This window comes from Amphiura filiformis, chromosome 11, assembly GCF_039555335.1.
Source record: "Amphiura filiformis chromosome 11, Afil_fr2py, whole genome shotgun sequence".
Lineage (NCBI taxonomy): Eukaryota > Metazoa > Echinodermata > Ophiuroidea > Amphilepidida > Amphiuridae > Amphiura > Amphiura filiformis.
In genome coordinates, this window is record NC_092638.1 from 43,967,372 (window position 1) to 43,984,380 (window position 17,009).

Genomic DNA, 17,009 nt, shown 5'->3' on the forward strand with positions numbered 1-17,009 from the left:
AATAACTCCTCTCTCTGTGTCAGGTGGCGCTGTGTAGCGCTGCTATGGTCTTCACAAGAGTACGCCATCTCACTCGATCTGATGCGAAGTGCGTTGCACCTTGCATTCCTTGGTTAGAAACCAGCTTCACATCATTAGTCCAAGATGTTGGCGGACGTCCTCTTCCTCGTCTGCCTTCCATAACCCCTTGCAAAATCTGTTTTTCTACACCTCCATATTTCCTGACAATATGGCCAAAGTACTTCAGCTTTCTCTCCATTATGCCGCTTCTGATGGTTAGACTTGTACCAATCTTGTCGAGGATCCAGGAATTTGTTCTCCTGTCTTTCCATGTCACTTGTAGAAGCCTCCTGTAACACTACATCTCAAAAGCATCTACTATTTTCCTATCATTCTTGGTCATAGCCCAAGACTCGCATCCATAAGTGGCAATGGAAAACACAGTTGCACGAAGTAGGCGTACCTTGAGGTCAATGGATAGGCTTCTGCTTCTCCATATGCTTGACATGCCCTGCACAGTTGTCCTTGCAATAGCCAGTCTTCTCTTAATTTCAGTTGTGCTGTCACCACTGTTGTTAATCATTGAACCCAGATATTCAAATTGCTTCACCTCCTCAATCTGCTGTCCATCTATCACAAACTCATCACTTTTCCGCTCTCTGTCTACAACCATTATTTTTGTGTTCTTTGTGTTCAGGAGAAGGTGTTTTTCTTCGCTGGCCTCTTTGATGCACTTCAAAAGATCAATCAGCTCTACTCTGCTGCTACAAATAAGAGTGGTATCATCGGCTTACCTCAGGTTAGTAATTCTTGTACCGCCAAACTTCACTCCACCTTCAAACCCCTCCAAAGCTGTTCTCATTAATATGTCTTCAGAGTAGATGTTAAATAGGTTTGGTGATAGCACACAGCCCTGTCGTAAGCCTCTTCCAATCTTGAACCAATCTGTGTCCCCACTACTTGTTCTGACTGCCGATTCTTGGTCTTCATATAAGCAGGTGATCAGATCCACAAGATGACTTGGGAAACCCATCTTTTTCATAGTTTCCCACATCTGAGGGTGGCTAACACAGTGTAAAGAGGAAGTCTATGCTCTCTGCATTTCTCAATCACATTCCTGATATTGACAATTTGGTCCCTGTCCCCCTTCCTTCATGAAATCCTGCCTGCTCATCAGATATTCTTGCTCCATTTTGTTCTTCATTCTCTTGATGATGATCTTCAGAAGCACTTTACTTGCATGACAAAACAGGCTGATGGTCCGGTGATTGGCACACTTTTTCAAATTTCCCTTCTTTGGCAGTGGAATAAATACTGCCCTGCACCAGTCTCTCGGCCATTTCTTCTTTTTCCAGATGATACAACATAGACGCCACATTAGGTCTATCCCTTCTTTCCCAGTTGCCTTCTACAACTCAGAAGCTACATTATCAATGCCAGGTGACTTAGCATTTTTCATTTGTTCCATGGCAAGCTCAACTTCGGATCTCAATGGTGGAGGTTCTTCCTCATTCGTTTCACACTGTACATACACCTTGTCATCTTGTGCCTCAAACAGCTGGGTGGAGGTGGAGGTTCTTCCTCACTCGTTTCACACTGTACATACACCTTGTCATCTTGTGCCTCAAACAGCTGGGTGGAGGTGGAAGTTCTTCTTCACTCGTTTCACACTGTACATACACCTTGTCATCTTGTGCCTCAAACAGCTGGGAACTATGACCCATCGCCTTTTGATGTCTTCACTTTCGGTAAGAGTGTTACCTTTCTCATCATTTATAACATCCATCCTGGGGTTCCACTTCTTAGTAAGTTCTTTGGCAATACCAAAAGCTATTTTTGAGTCACCCTTACATCTTTCCATTTCCACACAAATTTCGATGGAGTTTCTTTTGTCCTCCTTAACACTTTTGGAGACCTCTTTGTTTAAGTGTGTCCATTCTTCCTTTCCTCCAGCTGCATTTGCTCTCTTCCTGTCATCAGCAAGGTTTAAGGTCTGCTGAGAGATTCACGGCTGTTTCTGTTTCTTCTTTCTGGGGATCTACTTCTTTGCTGTGCTCTGGACTGCTTCTTTCATGTCTTCCCACAATTCATTTGGGGTCTGCTCCTCTTGAAAATAACTTACAAATAACATACAAATATGAAAATAACTTACAAATAAGAATTACAGAATGTCTCCGACATAAGATGAATTTTTTAACATCTTTTTAAACACCGTAATTTAACCTTTCTCCCACCGCTCTCTGCATAGACGGTCAACAAACTATAGGCGGATTGAGGTGTTAGCTCTGGTGTTTTCTTGGAAACGGCTCTGGAGACCAACCTGATCAGTAGGTGACGTCATCGAATATGGAAAATTTCTTCTGCCCCTGGTCTGGCTGGGTTTGATCAGGTTTGCAGGATCTAGTTCCAATCCTGTGTCTTCTTGTTTCTTGATCTAGATGGCTTCCAGGACTCTCCTGGTGAAGTCTTTTGTTTCCTTCTCCAGTACTTTTATGTTATCTCAATTCTATTTGGGTCACATTCTTACTTGCTTATGTTCATTGCACCGAGACTGGATCCTGTGTGTGACAACCTGATCAAATCCAGCAAGACCGTAAATTATTATTTATTATAATAAGAGTTATAAAGGAGGGACAGATAAAGGGGGGGGGGGCATATGAATCATGCTGGAAACATATTATCTATAACTTGTTTGTCTGACAACTGCAAGAATTGATCAATGGCAAAGTGGTCAAGCTGATCATAATAGTACTGTTCATACTGTTTTAATATTTGGGATAACCATCAATTTATTTCTTATGTCAAGACTAATCTAGGCAAAGGCATATCTAGGCATTCATAGCATGAAGGAATTGTCTTGTAGAGACTGCTGGCAGGTTTGCAACCAGATAGCTATCAACGACCTCGTTAAAGCTGGCCCAATGTTTAATAGCAGGGATGCACACGGAGAGCATTCCAAATGTGGGCTATTTGTAGATGGTACAAAAGATCTTTGATGGCTGACAATGTCTGATCATGGTAATCCACGGCAAGATTGTTGGAGCTTATGTCAAAGCATCTGTGGTTTGTGTGCTTAGCATTAGCTGGTGCAGTAGTCATACAGTGAAAGAGTGTTGCTGCCCCAACCTTTGCATGGTGGTTTAGTGGGTGAATATGGTGGTCAAGGTATTCATCTTCTGATAGTCCGATGGTGTGCTTTAACAGCTCTGTTTTGGATAGAATAAAGCTGAGGTAGTCTTGTAGATGATGGCTCTCAGCCACTGGTCTGCTATGTTGGCCATTTTAGTGACAACTGGATTCCATGATAGATCTCTACTCAGGGTAAGGCCATGAAGATTTACACGATCTACTTCCTGCAGCCTTATACTAAAGAAATAAGCCTCAGGATGTTACCCTCCATTTCCATATGCTTGAAGATGGACTTTGATGTTGTAGCCTATGTCTCAATCATACCCTATTAAAGTATGCAAGCCACCAACCACAAGCTGTTGGAGCTAGTCTGTTCTGTTGTCATCTTTACCTTGACTCGTTTCGTTGGTTGAAATTTGTGTTTCTTGAGATTAATGTGTATCATAAAATGCACTTCTAGCTTTGTTATCCATCATAACATATCATTAAATTTTATACACAAACGCACAAGAAAAGGATTTAATATTGTATTTAGTATACCCAATTTCCATGCCCCACAGAACTGGTGTGCATCAGGAATTAACCTTTTGTTATGCTAACAGCCTTCCCAATTTTTAATGTTAAAGATCACACTTTACATACATCATTGAACATAAAAAGAGAAGTTAGCTGTTTTCTGTGTCAAAAAATGACACAAATTTCTGGCACACAGTGTATAATAAATATGTATTGATGTACTCAAGATGTGACTCAGGAGTTTGAAGAGCCTTACACCTCCTCCACCGACGATCTTTTTCTTTCAGGGCCTTATCACATTCCTTATCCAGATCATTCCACAACTCAGGACGCAGTGTTCGAAGGGTTTGACCTTAAAAAGTTACCGGCCAGCCGGGCCGTCAACTTGATGCTAGTCAGAAAAGTTACCGGCCAGGCCAAAAAGTTACAGGCCAATGGCCGGCTGACCGGCCCTATTTCGAACGCTGTCAGGACGGTTAACTGCCTCTTTTGGGAAATGTATGTTAGCATCATATCATAGATGGTGTTAATGATGCTTGAATCTGGTTTTGAAGTAGAAAGTGTGAGCAGTTATGGATTGGCAACAAGTCACCTCTCCAGTGGTACAAGTTGACAAATCAATGTTGAATCGGTGTCAAATTAATGTTGATGTATCAACTCGTTGATCATCAACCTGATATCCTGGGTGAAGGGGGGTACTCGAATTCTGGTCGGGTACCCATGCTCGATCCGAAAAAAGTCAGACTAGCACTCGGGACCCCTCGGGACTCACAAGGGGTATCAAATTCACTGTATCCTCTTCTAGTCCCGTCTAGGCCTGATATCAACTTATTCAGGTTGATGATCAATGTTGATTTGATGTCAATTATTAACAAGATTTCAACCTGATTTCAACCTTTGTTGAAATGTAGTTGAAATCATGTCATTGTCAACCTTGTCAATCATGTCATTGTCAATCCTTTTTCAACCACATTGATATTGGGTCATTGATATCAGGTTGAAAATGTGGACGCATATATTGAGATTAAAACAAACAAACATCTTACTTGTTTGAGATGATAGCAGTCTAACTCTTTTCAGCACCAAATAGTACATTCCATGGAGTGGCCCAGTAGTCTATCATGCACCAAATAGATCATCCATGGAGTGGCCCAGTAGTCTATCATGCACCAAATGGTACATCCATGGAGTGGCCCAGTAGTCTATCATGCACCAAATAGATCATCCATGGAGTGACCCAGTTGTCTATCATGCACCAAATGGTACATTCCATGGAGTGGCCCAGTAGTCTATCATGCACCATATAGATCATCCATGGAGTGGCCCAGTAGTCTATCATGCACCAAATGGTACATCCATGGAGTGGCCCAGTAGTCTATCATGCACCAAATAGATCATCCATGGAGTGGCCCAGTAGTCTATCATGCACCAAATGGTACATCCATGGAGTGGCCCAGTAGTCTATCATGCACCAAATAGATCATCCATGGAGTGGCCCAGTAGTCTATCATGCACCAAATGGTACATCCATGGAGTGGCCCAGTAGTCTATCATGCACCAAATAGATCATCCATGGGGTGACCCAGTTGTCTATCATGCACCAAATGGTACATCCATGGAGTGGCCCAGTAGTCTATCATGCACCAAATAGATCATCCATGGAGTGGCCCAGTAGTCTATCATGCACCAAATGGTACATCCATGGAGTGGCCCAGTAGTCTATCATGCACCAAATAGTTCATTTCATGGGGTGACCCAGTTGTCTATCATGCACCAAATGGTACATCCATGGAGTGGCCCAGTAGTCTATCATGCACCAAATAGTTCATTTCATGGAGTGAGAAAAGCAGCAGCAGCTTCTTATTCTCCTTTATGGTAGTCATAAGTGTAACATCATCAGCATAAAGGATGGATGGATTCAATAGTCTATGTGTGATTTTATCTATAAATATGATGATTGATCCCTGTGGAACACCTACATGTATCTGTTTCTTGCTGGATGTCCTACAGACAGTCCGACAGCTTTCAACCATTATAAGCTAAATTGTAAACCTTTGATATTTTGGAGAACTTTTGCTTGGTTCATTAATGGCATCTTACCTTTTTTAAATAACTGCTCTAACATTCTGCAAATGACAAATGGTACAATATGTATGGCTTGCTGTCTGTCAATCCCTCTGAAATATGATGAACAGAAGAGGGCCAAGGATTGATCCCTGTGGAACACCTGCATGTATTAATATTTGCTGGATGTGCTATGCCTTCATGGTCTAAGGTAGTCCTGCAGCCAGTCCAACAGCAAGTTTGAAAGTGTTGATAAATCAACTTGTGAGTCTGTACTGTGCGATATCTGCATCCCTTTTGATGTTTTGGGAGAACTTTTACTTTATATTAATAAATTAATGGCATCTTACCTTGTTTTAAAATAGTTGCTCTAACATTCTGCAAATGACAAAAGGTACAAATATGTATGGCTTGTTGTCTGGCAACCCCTCTGAACATGATGGTGCTACAAGGTTCCTTCAAATATGTAAAGAATGGAGATAACAGTCCACACAACTATAAATGCTGTATTTCTGTAAAATTGATCTGTAATTGAAAAAGCAAATGAAATCTACTATTATACTGATATATGATCATTTAGGGACCACATTGAATTTAGTCCTATGATGACTCTTTCCATCATATACCCTGTTGATTTAATAAATTGTCTCAAACATAATAATTAACTAGAGCATTGACTAGTGGTGTTAAAAGTGAGTACCAAGAGTTTAACTTTACATTAGATCTGGTACATTATAAAGCAAGATTATTAATTAAAATGATCAAGTCAAGTCAACACACTGGTCAAGTCAAATAAAAAATTTAGCTTTCAAGAGTCAACTTGAGTCAGCAGTTGACTCGAACAAGTCATCTTCAGTCACTTCAGAGTAGTAACTGAACACAAATCATGTGTCCGAGTATTGCCTATGAAATTATTGAAATATATACTCATTAGGCTTTCGGTACTGGTATCATGTTTAGAAATATATATGCTCCAAATTACAAAATTGTGAACAAAATTGAAACAGAGTTTATGTAGATTAATTAAGTACAGATCGAACTTTTATGTTTAAAGCATAATGGTGATGAGACCATAAAACAAAACAGCTGTTCTGACTCATCTACCGTACCTAATATACCACTACCATTTAGTGCACTGTATATGTACTCATATTGTTTTTATGCATGTCAAGGCATATCTAGATATTTTTTAGCAATTAAGAAACCGGTATCATTATTTTGTAGAAGCTGCTAGCAATCACCTAGAGAGTGATAATCTCCGTACAGCAAGCCCATGATCTGATGGATGTGAACAGGAAGAGCATTCCATCCATATGCGGGCTATAGATGAATACAATGAGCCATATTCCTATACACCGCATTGGCAGCCATAGCTGGGGGACATCCATCCATTTTACGCGGATGGCCCCCTGCAGCTATGGCCGACTTAATCCTGACCATCACTTGGCTCGTCGGATTCGTCTATAGATGGCAAGAAACACCTCATGTGATCATCTAATAGATCTTCATAGCCTTGGATCTGGAGTGAGAATGTATTGATGTCATAGGCATAGATCCGGGGGGATGGGGGATTTATCCCCCAATATTTTGCCAGGGGGATGGTCCATACAATTATCCCCCCCAATGTTGACGCCTGATAATGGGTTTCTGACCAAATTAACCTCATATTTGCCCATTTTAGCCCCAAAAGTGCAAATTTTTGCGCGCATTTAATCTACTTTTACACCATATTTCATCAGTTTAGCTTCAAAATAGCAACAATTTTCGCGGGCTTTGCACGCATTTATATCATAAACTAATTGTCACCAAAGGGTGCTGGATTGACTATACTTCAAGATTTTTTTCCAACTTCATCCCCCCCAATGTCAAAAAAGAAATCTACGCCACTGATTGATGTTGGCAAAGTAGCTCAAGCAAAAATTCCTCAATGACTAAAAGCATTTAGGACTAAAAGGTAAACTTGCATTCATGAATACATGTATTATATATGCACATGCCTTACATTATATTCATGGACCACTGAACAGATTATTCATCAGGTTTGTAGATAAATAGATAAACAATTTCATATAACAAAATCAAATTTGTGAGTAAAACTAGTGAGTAAAATTTGGTTTTGTTATATGAAATTGTTTTATCTTTTTATTTATATTCGTGGAGTCTATATTAGCATTCAAGAAACACAAGAAATGTCATGAATATGCATATACTATTATAGTGGTGGTTGAGGTTGGATGAATCCTAAGGCTTTTTGGCGACTGCACAGGATAGATCATAGATGGAAGAAATAAAGAGAGAAAACAAACAAAGAAGTTGTTTGCTCTGGCCGGGATTCAAATCCGCTACCTCTTGTGACATGCCAAGCACTAGGCCGGTGACTGGTATCAACGGGTCTTTCGCTGGCCTGGCCAACGAAAGCGTGGCTATATATCACTTTGAGTGATTGCATCATCACATCACATGGGATGCATGCACATGCAGTGCATATATATTATGTATAGCCTTTGCAGTACCTGATGGGAGTGTTAGGGTTAAGAATTTTCTATCTATCAAAAGGCTGAAAATTGCATTTATATTGTTCACTTCATTTGTTGGGTTGTTGGCAGTATGAATTATGAGATACTGGACAACATTCCCTGCAAGAATCATATCTGTTTTTTCCCATAATAATTAATATCATTATCATGTATTAAATAAACCAGCAGTTATAGACATGCGTCATTACTGTCATACCCTATCATGTACAAATGTATTACCATGATGACTAGATGCTTCATGCGCTTAATACTGATGTTCATTTCTCTCGACGGAGGGAAAATTAACATTGTCAAGATAGGACCCATGGGATAGGACATCTGGGCCCTGCTCTGCCATGTTTGGCTGAGTAAAGGTACATGAACATGTTATTTTGTGCCTATAAAATTATTCATTGTGTAAAGCTGAGTTTATGTATACTCATGGCGGGGTACTCATGCTAGACTGAATCCTTGTCATTACCAACTGTGCAAGTTTAGTGAACATTAAAACCATTTGAACCCACATCTCATATGCACAGTTTATCCCTTACAATTCAGCATCAAGTGGTTACGTAATTCTCTTGGTTACCGGATCACGCTACTTTGGTATGCCTTCGAGTGCCATATACTTTATGTGGTGATCATTTCGATCGTGGTTCATTACTCTGTAGCGTGATCCCGTTGACATAGTAACATTACGTAACCTCGATACTGAATAGCTATTCAAGACACATGGTAACATACCAAATCTATGGTAAAGAGGCTAGGAAATAATTCCTAATATCTCATACCCTCGCTCGTTGGTATGCCTTTATCTAATCCTGCTCCCCATGACAAGGACAATTTAGCACATTTAATCTTCAGAGAGACTGCTCAGAGTAGGGAATTTTTAGCCTTTTTATTAAACATGTTTACAATTGGTTTATAGCAATCACATGCTGACAATACACATAACTGATTGGTTAAGCAGGTCACCATGGTCAGTATAATTAGCTATAATTTTATTTATTTAGTGATAAGGCATAGAAACCTACAATAGGCGATTTACTTAAGAAATAAAGGGTAATGCATGATCCTTTACACGAAAATAATGTGTCCGAGGCAGTAAAAACGTAAATAATGGGTGAGGCGCAGCCGAACCCATTATTTAAACATTTTTACTGCCGAGGACACATTATTTGCGTGTAAAGGATAATGCTGCACCCTTTATTTCTATTCTATTACCACAAAATAGTGTGATTTAAAGAGAAAATATCAAATTTTTTGCCCAAATATTTCAAGTTGTTTACCTCAAGGTGGAGCGCATGCACGTATGCACATTCCAATAACACAACCTAACATTCCATTCTCCCTATAAGCAGGTATGCACATACAATAACACACCCCTGACATTCCATTCTCCCCTACATAAGCAGGTGTGATGTGCGCTCTGCAAAGCGCTGTGATGATAGAAGAACATAAAGTTCGTTGCCCTTGACACTTTATCGCTAATTAATGGTCTGTCACGTGACGCGTTTCAACAAATCACAGTGCGCGATTTTGAATAATGGGTCGTGGGGGTAATAGAATTCAGAATATAACTACAGCGCACAAAATTAAGTCCATTCTCTATAGTTAGTTGAACACTGTTAGTTAATCGATTGTTTATTGACTCTTGTAATAACCGTTGAAGCAATGTGTGTATAAACATATCCAATGTTATATTTTCTGTTACAAAATAATAATTGGTGTTCATAAAAGCTCATATGCTGACAAAAACTAGCAAGACCATGTAGTGTAATGTGTTTACTTTAGTGATAATAGAAAACTATTCATTTCGTCGACGGGTCCTTAAAGAACTTTAGCAAAATTACCCTCGATTAGAGAAAAGCGAGGGTAATTAATTTTGTTTCACTGGTTTCATTTTCTGATATTGGATTTCATAATTTGATCTTATATACCTCGACACCTGCTGATGTTTGACCTTTTGCATGTCAACACATTCCTGGTGCTCTGGAGGTCAGCTGGGCAGGGGAGTGAGTTTCAGGGCTGGAATTGCCAGAGGGCATATAGTATGGTGAACCAAGTGAAGTCCAGCTGGTTAGGATGACAGATTGACCACTGTGTTTTTAAGACTAACTTTCATGCTCATGGCAATTGCCATGGCAACTGGCTGTCAAAGCTGAAAACATTTGAAGAAAGCATGGATTCAAAAGTTTTAAGGATATGTACATGAAATGTCAACAAAATAATTTGAGATGTATACCAATTAAACATGCAGTGTTCCTGAAACACATTAGGCGATTTGCTTCCAAATAAAATTTCCTTTAAAAAGGAATGGGATGTCGAATGGGAAATAGCCCGGGGAAATAGCATCTGATGGGCTGATACAGTGGACATTTTGATGTAAGTTTGTTTCCTGTAGGTGGCTTAAAAATCTAATTTATGCAAAATGAGGTTTTTTGAAAATTATTTTCCAGAGTCAAGATGCAAGTATCATTTATGCCTCAAATCACTTATTTATTGTTAAATCAGTGCAGAGTAGGTTAGTATCTGTGGGTTAGTATAATAATATTGAAAGTTAGACCAAAGTAGAGTACTATACACCTGATCCGTGAACTTTGTCTTTTTAAAGACAAATTCTTGTTAGTGGATGTTAACCGAGGTCTACACCTGTCACTTTTGCAAAACAGCGAATCACTCTCATGCTCAGCATGCAAATACGACAGTGATTTTGCACACTGATCCAGCTGATCGTGCATGCAATTTGTTTTCTGTAAAAGCGACAAATTTAATGCATCTTTACAAATGACCAACAAATTGTGTAGGGTTTTATTAGCATCCTGACATACATTTTGTATATGTTCAATCAAGCATTAAAGTGCTTTCAACTTTTGTACTGGATCATTCCTGCATGCACTCCCAGTTTTTCAATGTAAAGTTCTCTGGCTTTAGAAAAAAGTAAACACGGTTACTATAGTCAGACTCAGAGTTCTATGGCTAATAATGACTAGGCCAGCTATAGTAATTAGTACTAATCATGCTTTTTATTACTCGAGAACTCTAGCTTCGAATTTGCACACGATTTTAGTTATGCATTCGATGCTGGAGTGTGTTGCTATCGTTTTTCGGTCGGACAGAGGTGCAATTTTTTGCACCGGAGGTTATTTATTCAGTAAATGTTGAAATTTGGATGAATATTATTTCGATGAGTCAACTGGATCTTTTGAGCAAGATTTGCCTATATTTTGGCCCGGGGGTATTTTGGACAGTCTAAAATTTTGCTGAAGTGTAATTTTAGCAACATTTTTAATGCGATCGCCTGTTGTGATAGCACTGATCGGCTATGTTTACTTCTGAACTTCCATTGCTTTACACATGTGTCATGCTTCATCAGCGAATCCGACTAGATTTTGAATGCAATGGTCTCTAGCCACAGCAGCTGAAAGGAGTATCCCACCATGCATTGCAGTATATCTGCTTGCTCCATAGCAAATATATACGAAATATAAACAAGAGCCGCTTAGATATTGAGAGCTATTGATAGATTCACAATACTCTATGGCTGAGATTTTTTCAAACAAAAGTCTAAGCTTCCCTGATTTAAGAGAGTAATTGAAAGTTGAAGTGTGGTATTTTGTGTACATTTTCTATGGCACAATCTGTTCTATAATGGTACTGCAAAGCATAATGGGATACTCCCTTCAGCTGCTGTGGTCTCTAGCCTAGAATGTGAAGCTATCGGTGAGCAAATTCTTGGCTAGACTTCTCGAGCAAGCTATTCATTCATTCATTCATATTTTATTTTCATCAATCATCAACATCAATCAAGTGATACTAATAGCTCAACAAACTAATAAAATTAAATGTAAACAAGAGTCATTGGCATAAATAAATATCAATACATTTAGGCAGTAACAATTAAATCAATATAAATAAATTAGAATAGCATTACTATGTATGATTGACCAAAATACACTTTAAAATGCATAATGATATTACGAGCGTGCATGTAGTAGTTTATCACGGAAATACCACACTGCAATGGCAATTGATTTTGAAGTACTTCTACGATGATAAGCACCTAACAACAGATAAGCTGGCTCTCTACAAACACGCTCAGTGAATAATACATACTATCAAAATATAACATAGTAATACATGATAATAAATATAAAATTTTCAATGTTTTTAATATTATAAGAATATAATAATGTAATGATAATATAATAATATTATAATATAATAATATAATAACATAATGATAAAATAGTATAATAATAATATTTCTAATTCTCTTATAGTGATGGCAGAGCACATTTTAAATGTTTGTTGATACAATGGATGCATAATATAATGCATTAAATGCATGATAAGAATCATAAGTATGATACATTAGATTTTACAACATACATAAATGACCATTGATATAATGGATAATAATGTTAATGAGTCAATCTCTGCATACTTCTTCTTCTTCTTTTTTAGGTATACTGTCCAACACCCCTTTTATTTCAAAGGAGTCAACCGGACAGGATGTGGTGGTGCGCTTTCTGCTTTGCTGTTACTTTCTTGCTGCTGGTGTCTTGAGATAATCTTTAACTGCCACTTTGAAGTTTTCTTTGTCCGGGATTATGGTTAGGTTACTTGGTAAATTGTTCCAATCAACTAAAGTTCTTGGTATGAAGCTGAATTTGAAACAGTCTTTGTTTGTGGTTATTGGAATAAAGTTGTTTGCTGAAGGTGATGTGTGCCTTACCCATATCGAAAAAACACAACTTTGCGGATACCTATCCGCTACTCACCGGGTAAGCACCGGCTGAAATGACATGCAAATTAGGTAGATACCGGGTAAGCACCGATACCTTTTAGTGGATGCCTCCATGGTATCTGGTCACTTGTGAATAGCCATCGGGTAAGTACCAGATAAGTATCGGTGCCTATCGGGTGCCTACATGGTATTGTGAATAGCCATCTGGTAAGTACCGGATAAGTACCGGTGCCTATCGGGTGCCTCCACGGTATTGTGAATAGCAATGGGATAAGTACCGGTGCCTTTCGGGTGCCTTTTGTGGAAAACTTTTGAGAACCGTTAGGTACGCTTACCGGATAACTATCCGATGGCTTTTTGGAGACCACCGGATAAGTACCCGATGTCATTTGGCACATTTCAATTGGCATCAATGGTTTTCAACAAACCGCACTTGGTCGGCATATATTTAGGGGCTGTGCAATAATTATGAGCCCCGAACGGCTCGCCAAAAAATCGCCCCCCCTCTCGGTCCACTAAAATTCAGTTGCCCCCGTGCATGCCAAATTTTTGTGATCCCAATTTACAAACCTTAAATGGTCTAGATACATGTTGCGAGCACTGCGAGCAGGAAAATTTGCATATTTAAGCGTTTCTGTACTGTTTTCCTAAGCCTTTTTAGAGCGTTTTCTTTAAAAGGTGCCTTTTCCCCCCCCTCCGGATGGCAAAAATTGCTTGTCCCCCCTTTCGGCTCGCCTAAAAATTTCTTGGCCCCCACAATTTTACCCTCCCCAGGGCTGAGGGCTCATAATTATTGCACAGCCCCTTAGGCAACATTCTTGTGGAAGTTCATGTAAATGAGGCAATACATTGATTGAGTATAACATGGATACAACAAACCGGCGAACATGTGAGCTTTATTATCATGGGTGCAGTTTTTACTGTAATACGACGGTACATTGGAATTTACTTTAACACAAAATCTGTAAAACACAATGAATTCCTGAACACTAAATGATTTTGAGTCCCAAGCATAAATTGTAGGCCTACATAATGACATGATAACACAAAGTAAAATGCAAAACTAAAATCCAATTAGGCCTGGACAATTTTGTTTGACAGGTTTCAGACTCCTATAAGTGCCAACCCGGGCCCAGAGGTACACCACCCGGGGGGGGGGGGCACTCAACACAAATGACCATATGGGTATGCTCCCCCGGAAAGACCCCCCTTTTTGGGTTTCGCAGCGCCGAAAGACCCCCTATTATTTGACCAAAATAAAGCTCTGAAAGACCCTTGATTTTGATAATTTCAGCTCTAAAAGACCCAAAAATTGCTTATTCCTCATATTTCTTGTTTTTTCAAGCGATTTTCAACCAAAAAGCCAAGAAATACCCTTGATTTTGACTTTTCGCAGCTCCAAAAGACCCCATTTTACTTGTTCACAGCCCGGTTCGCAGCTCCGAAAGACCCCTTTTACCAGTACGTCGTCAGCTCCCAAAGACCCACCACCTCAAAATTCGGGGAGCATACCCACCAAAATTTTTGATGTGCCCCCGGTACACCACATGCTATACTTTATGCATTGTACAATTATACCTCCGATCTCCAACCTTTTAGACATGTATCAGTAATTGCCAATGATATGAATCCAATTTGCAGTGGCTACTGAAGCAAGGTTATCAGAAAACTAATTTTGGATACTTGCAAGTGCATACTGCAAAATTCAGCAGCCTTTGCACACATTATGTACAAGCAGTTGATAAGCTTATAACATTTACTGCTTGAAATGCAACTCTGCAAATCTTTAATTTACCTGTGCATCTACATGTGCATATATATAGTCATTGTAGTCATCTGTAGTATAAAATTCTCCATAAAGAATGAATGATTTGTGTGAAGAGACCAAAACACCACCATCAAGAGAACAGCTTGTTGCATGAATCCAACAGCAAATTTGAAATGGCAGTTGGTGATCATGTGACCTTAGTGGATACCTTTTGGATGCCTCCTTTTATTGACTAAGTTAGTGGATACCTTTTGGATGCCTCCTTTTATTGACTAAGTTAGTGGATACCTTTCGGATGCCTCCTTTTTCTTGACTAAGTTAGCGGGTGCCCTTTCGGATGCCTCCCTTTTTATTGACTAAGTTAGCGGGTGCCTTTTTGGATAACTTGTTAAGGCACCGGATACCTACCCGGTAGCTCCCAACTCTGACTTTGAGGCATCCGAAAACTAATCCGCTAGCGGGTGCCATTGGATGTCTTTAAAAATGACATCCACAAGGTATCGGATACCTTGCGGATCAGCACCGGGTAGGCACCCGCTACCTTATTTTTTTGATATGGGTAGACTCCGTTTGACCGGACGCAGGGCCTTTTGCACTGGGATTGCGAGGTGACCCGCGATTGCCTGATGAAAAATGGTTAATCTTGTTGTTTTCTTCCTGTCGCTGAGATTCTCCCATTCGAGTTCTGTTTTCATCGCTGTTACGCTTGACCTCCTTTTGTAATTACCTGTTACAAATCGTGCAGCACGATTTTGGATTGCTTCGACTTGTTTTATTTGGGTTTGGGTATGGGGATCCCATACTGGCGAACAGTATTCTACCATCGGGCGCACAAGCACTTTATAACTCATGTCCTTGATGTGCTTTGGGCACGAGTAAAGGTTCCTTCTTAAAAACCCGAGAGATCTGTTTGCTTTTGCTGAAATTCTATCTACGTGTGAGTTTCAAGTTAAATTGTTGCTGATGTCTACCCCTAAGTACGTATGTGATGATGTTTCATGAAGTATTGTATTGTTTAGTGTGTAAGAGAATATATGAGGTGATCTGGCGTGTGTGAAACGCATAACAAAACATTTTTGAGCGTTAAAATCCATTTGCCATGTATTCTGCCAGTTTGTCAATGTATCCAAGTCCCTTTGTAGTCTGCTAGCGTCCTCTGGCCCAGCAATTTTGGTATACAATATGCAATCATCCGCGAAAAGGCGAACATGGCTTTCAATGCCCTCCGGAAGGTCGTTTATAAAAAGTAGGAAATCTAGAGGTCCAGTGACCGTGCCTTGCGGCACACTAGATTCTACATCAACCCATTCCGAGCACTTTACAGTGAGTCCCATCACACGCGTCCCATCACACGCGTATCTCCGCACGGAGTGACTGTAAAAAACAAACAAACAGACAAACCAATGCTACCTTCTTGTTCCCAATTCCTTTGATTGAGCCCAGAGATTGAGATTCTGGATTGAGCCTACCTTGATTCAAAGCTATTGAACATGTAAATTTCACAATGTTATTGTATACGGGCATTGCCACTTTCAGCTGGTTCCATGTATCCACAAAATATGTAGCATTTGTAGGCCTGATTAGCCAATATCCTGCGATTTTGGCGTTACGTATTTTACGAAAAGCCTGTTATGAGAAAAGTGGTATCGCCCAATAAGAGGGGTGTATTTGTAATAATTTCTGTACCAGAAGCAGTAATAATAGGACAGATATAATAAAACACGTCCTATTTTGTTTTTATTGAAGTAAATGAATACTTTATACTCCCGGATATACATTGCAAAAGAAATTTGGTGACATACACATGATACACTGTACGTTATTGGTTTAAACCACTTCTAGTAAACCTATAGAAAAAATGGAACCTCTCGTGGGAATTTTTGCGAGCGGTTACGAGAAAATGGCGTCTAGAACTGTTGACATTGTTCGAATAACTCAAAAGGAACTTGAAAATATAAGTGGAAACATGTCAAAAAATACAGGACGATCACGTCTTAGAGGTAATGTAATTATAAACTTAATTTTCTGATAAATACAGCTGTATGGCGAGGATGGTTGTCGGCATATTTTCATTTTTGTGGCGAAAATGCTTACTCTTGACTTTTTAGGTCTTCCATGGCATGCTTCCGAATTTTGCAACCCTGTCAAGTGTCATGCTATGATGTGTGGCTTATTTTTGAATTTGACTTTGAAGAATACTCCGCAACGCTTCCATACATGAAGTCAAGCGCGAAGGGATGTGAGGGCGCGTAGGTTGCTTATGCTT

General features: G+C 39.5%; 2 protein-coding genes across 3 annotated transcripts in view; one reads left to right on the forward strand and one right to left on the reverse strand.

The window, feature by feature from the left end:
- Positions 1-16,247, reverse strand: part of LOC140164880 (serine racemase-like) — a 58,311-nt gene extending 42,064 nt beyond the window's left edge. Inside the window, exons 1-2 of one of the 2 annotated variants that reach the window (XM_072188258.1) lie at positions 16,213-16,247; positions 6,060-6,234 (exon numbers count right to left, since the gene is read on the reverse strand). In XM_072188258.1, coding sequence (XP_072044359.1) covers positions 6,060-6,147 — 88 coding nt within the window. In that variant the 5' untranslated portion in view covers positions 6,148-6,234; positions 16,213-16,247. Of the gene's footprint in view, positions 1-6,059; positions 6,235-16,153 lie in introns of both variants that reach the window. The other variant, XM_072188259.1, reaches the window with a different exon arrangement.
- A 391-nt stretch (positions 16,248-16,638) lies between these two features.
- LOC140164881 (uncharacterized) overlaps positions 16,639-17,009 on the forward strand; it is a 43,439-nt gene continuing 43,068 nt past the window's right edge. The window contains 1 exon segment of the mRNA XM_072188260.1: positions 16,639-16,743. Coding sequence (XP_072044361.1) covers positions 16,644-16,743 — 100 coding nt within the window. The 5' untranslated portion in view covers positions 16,639-16,643.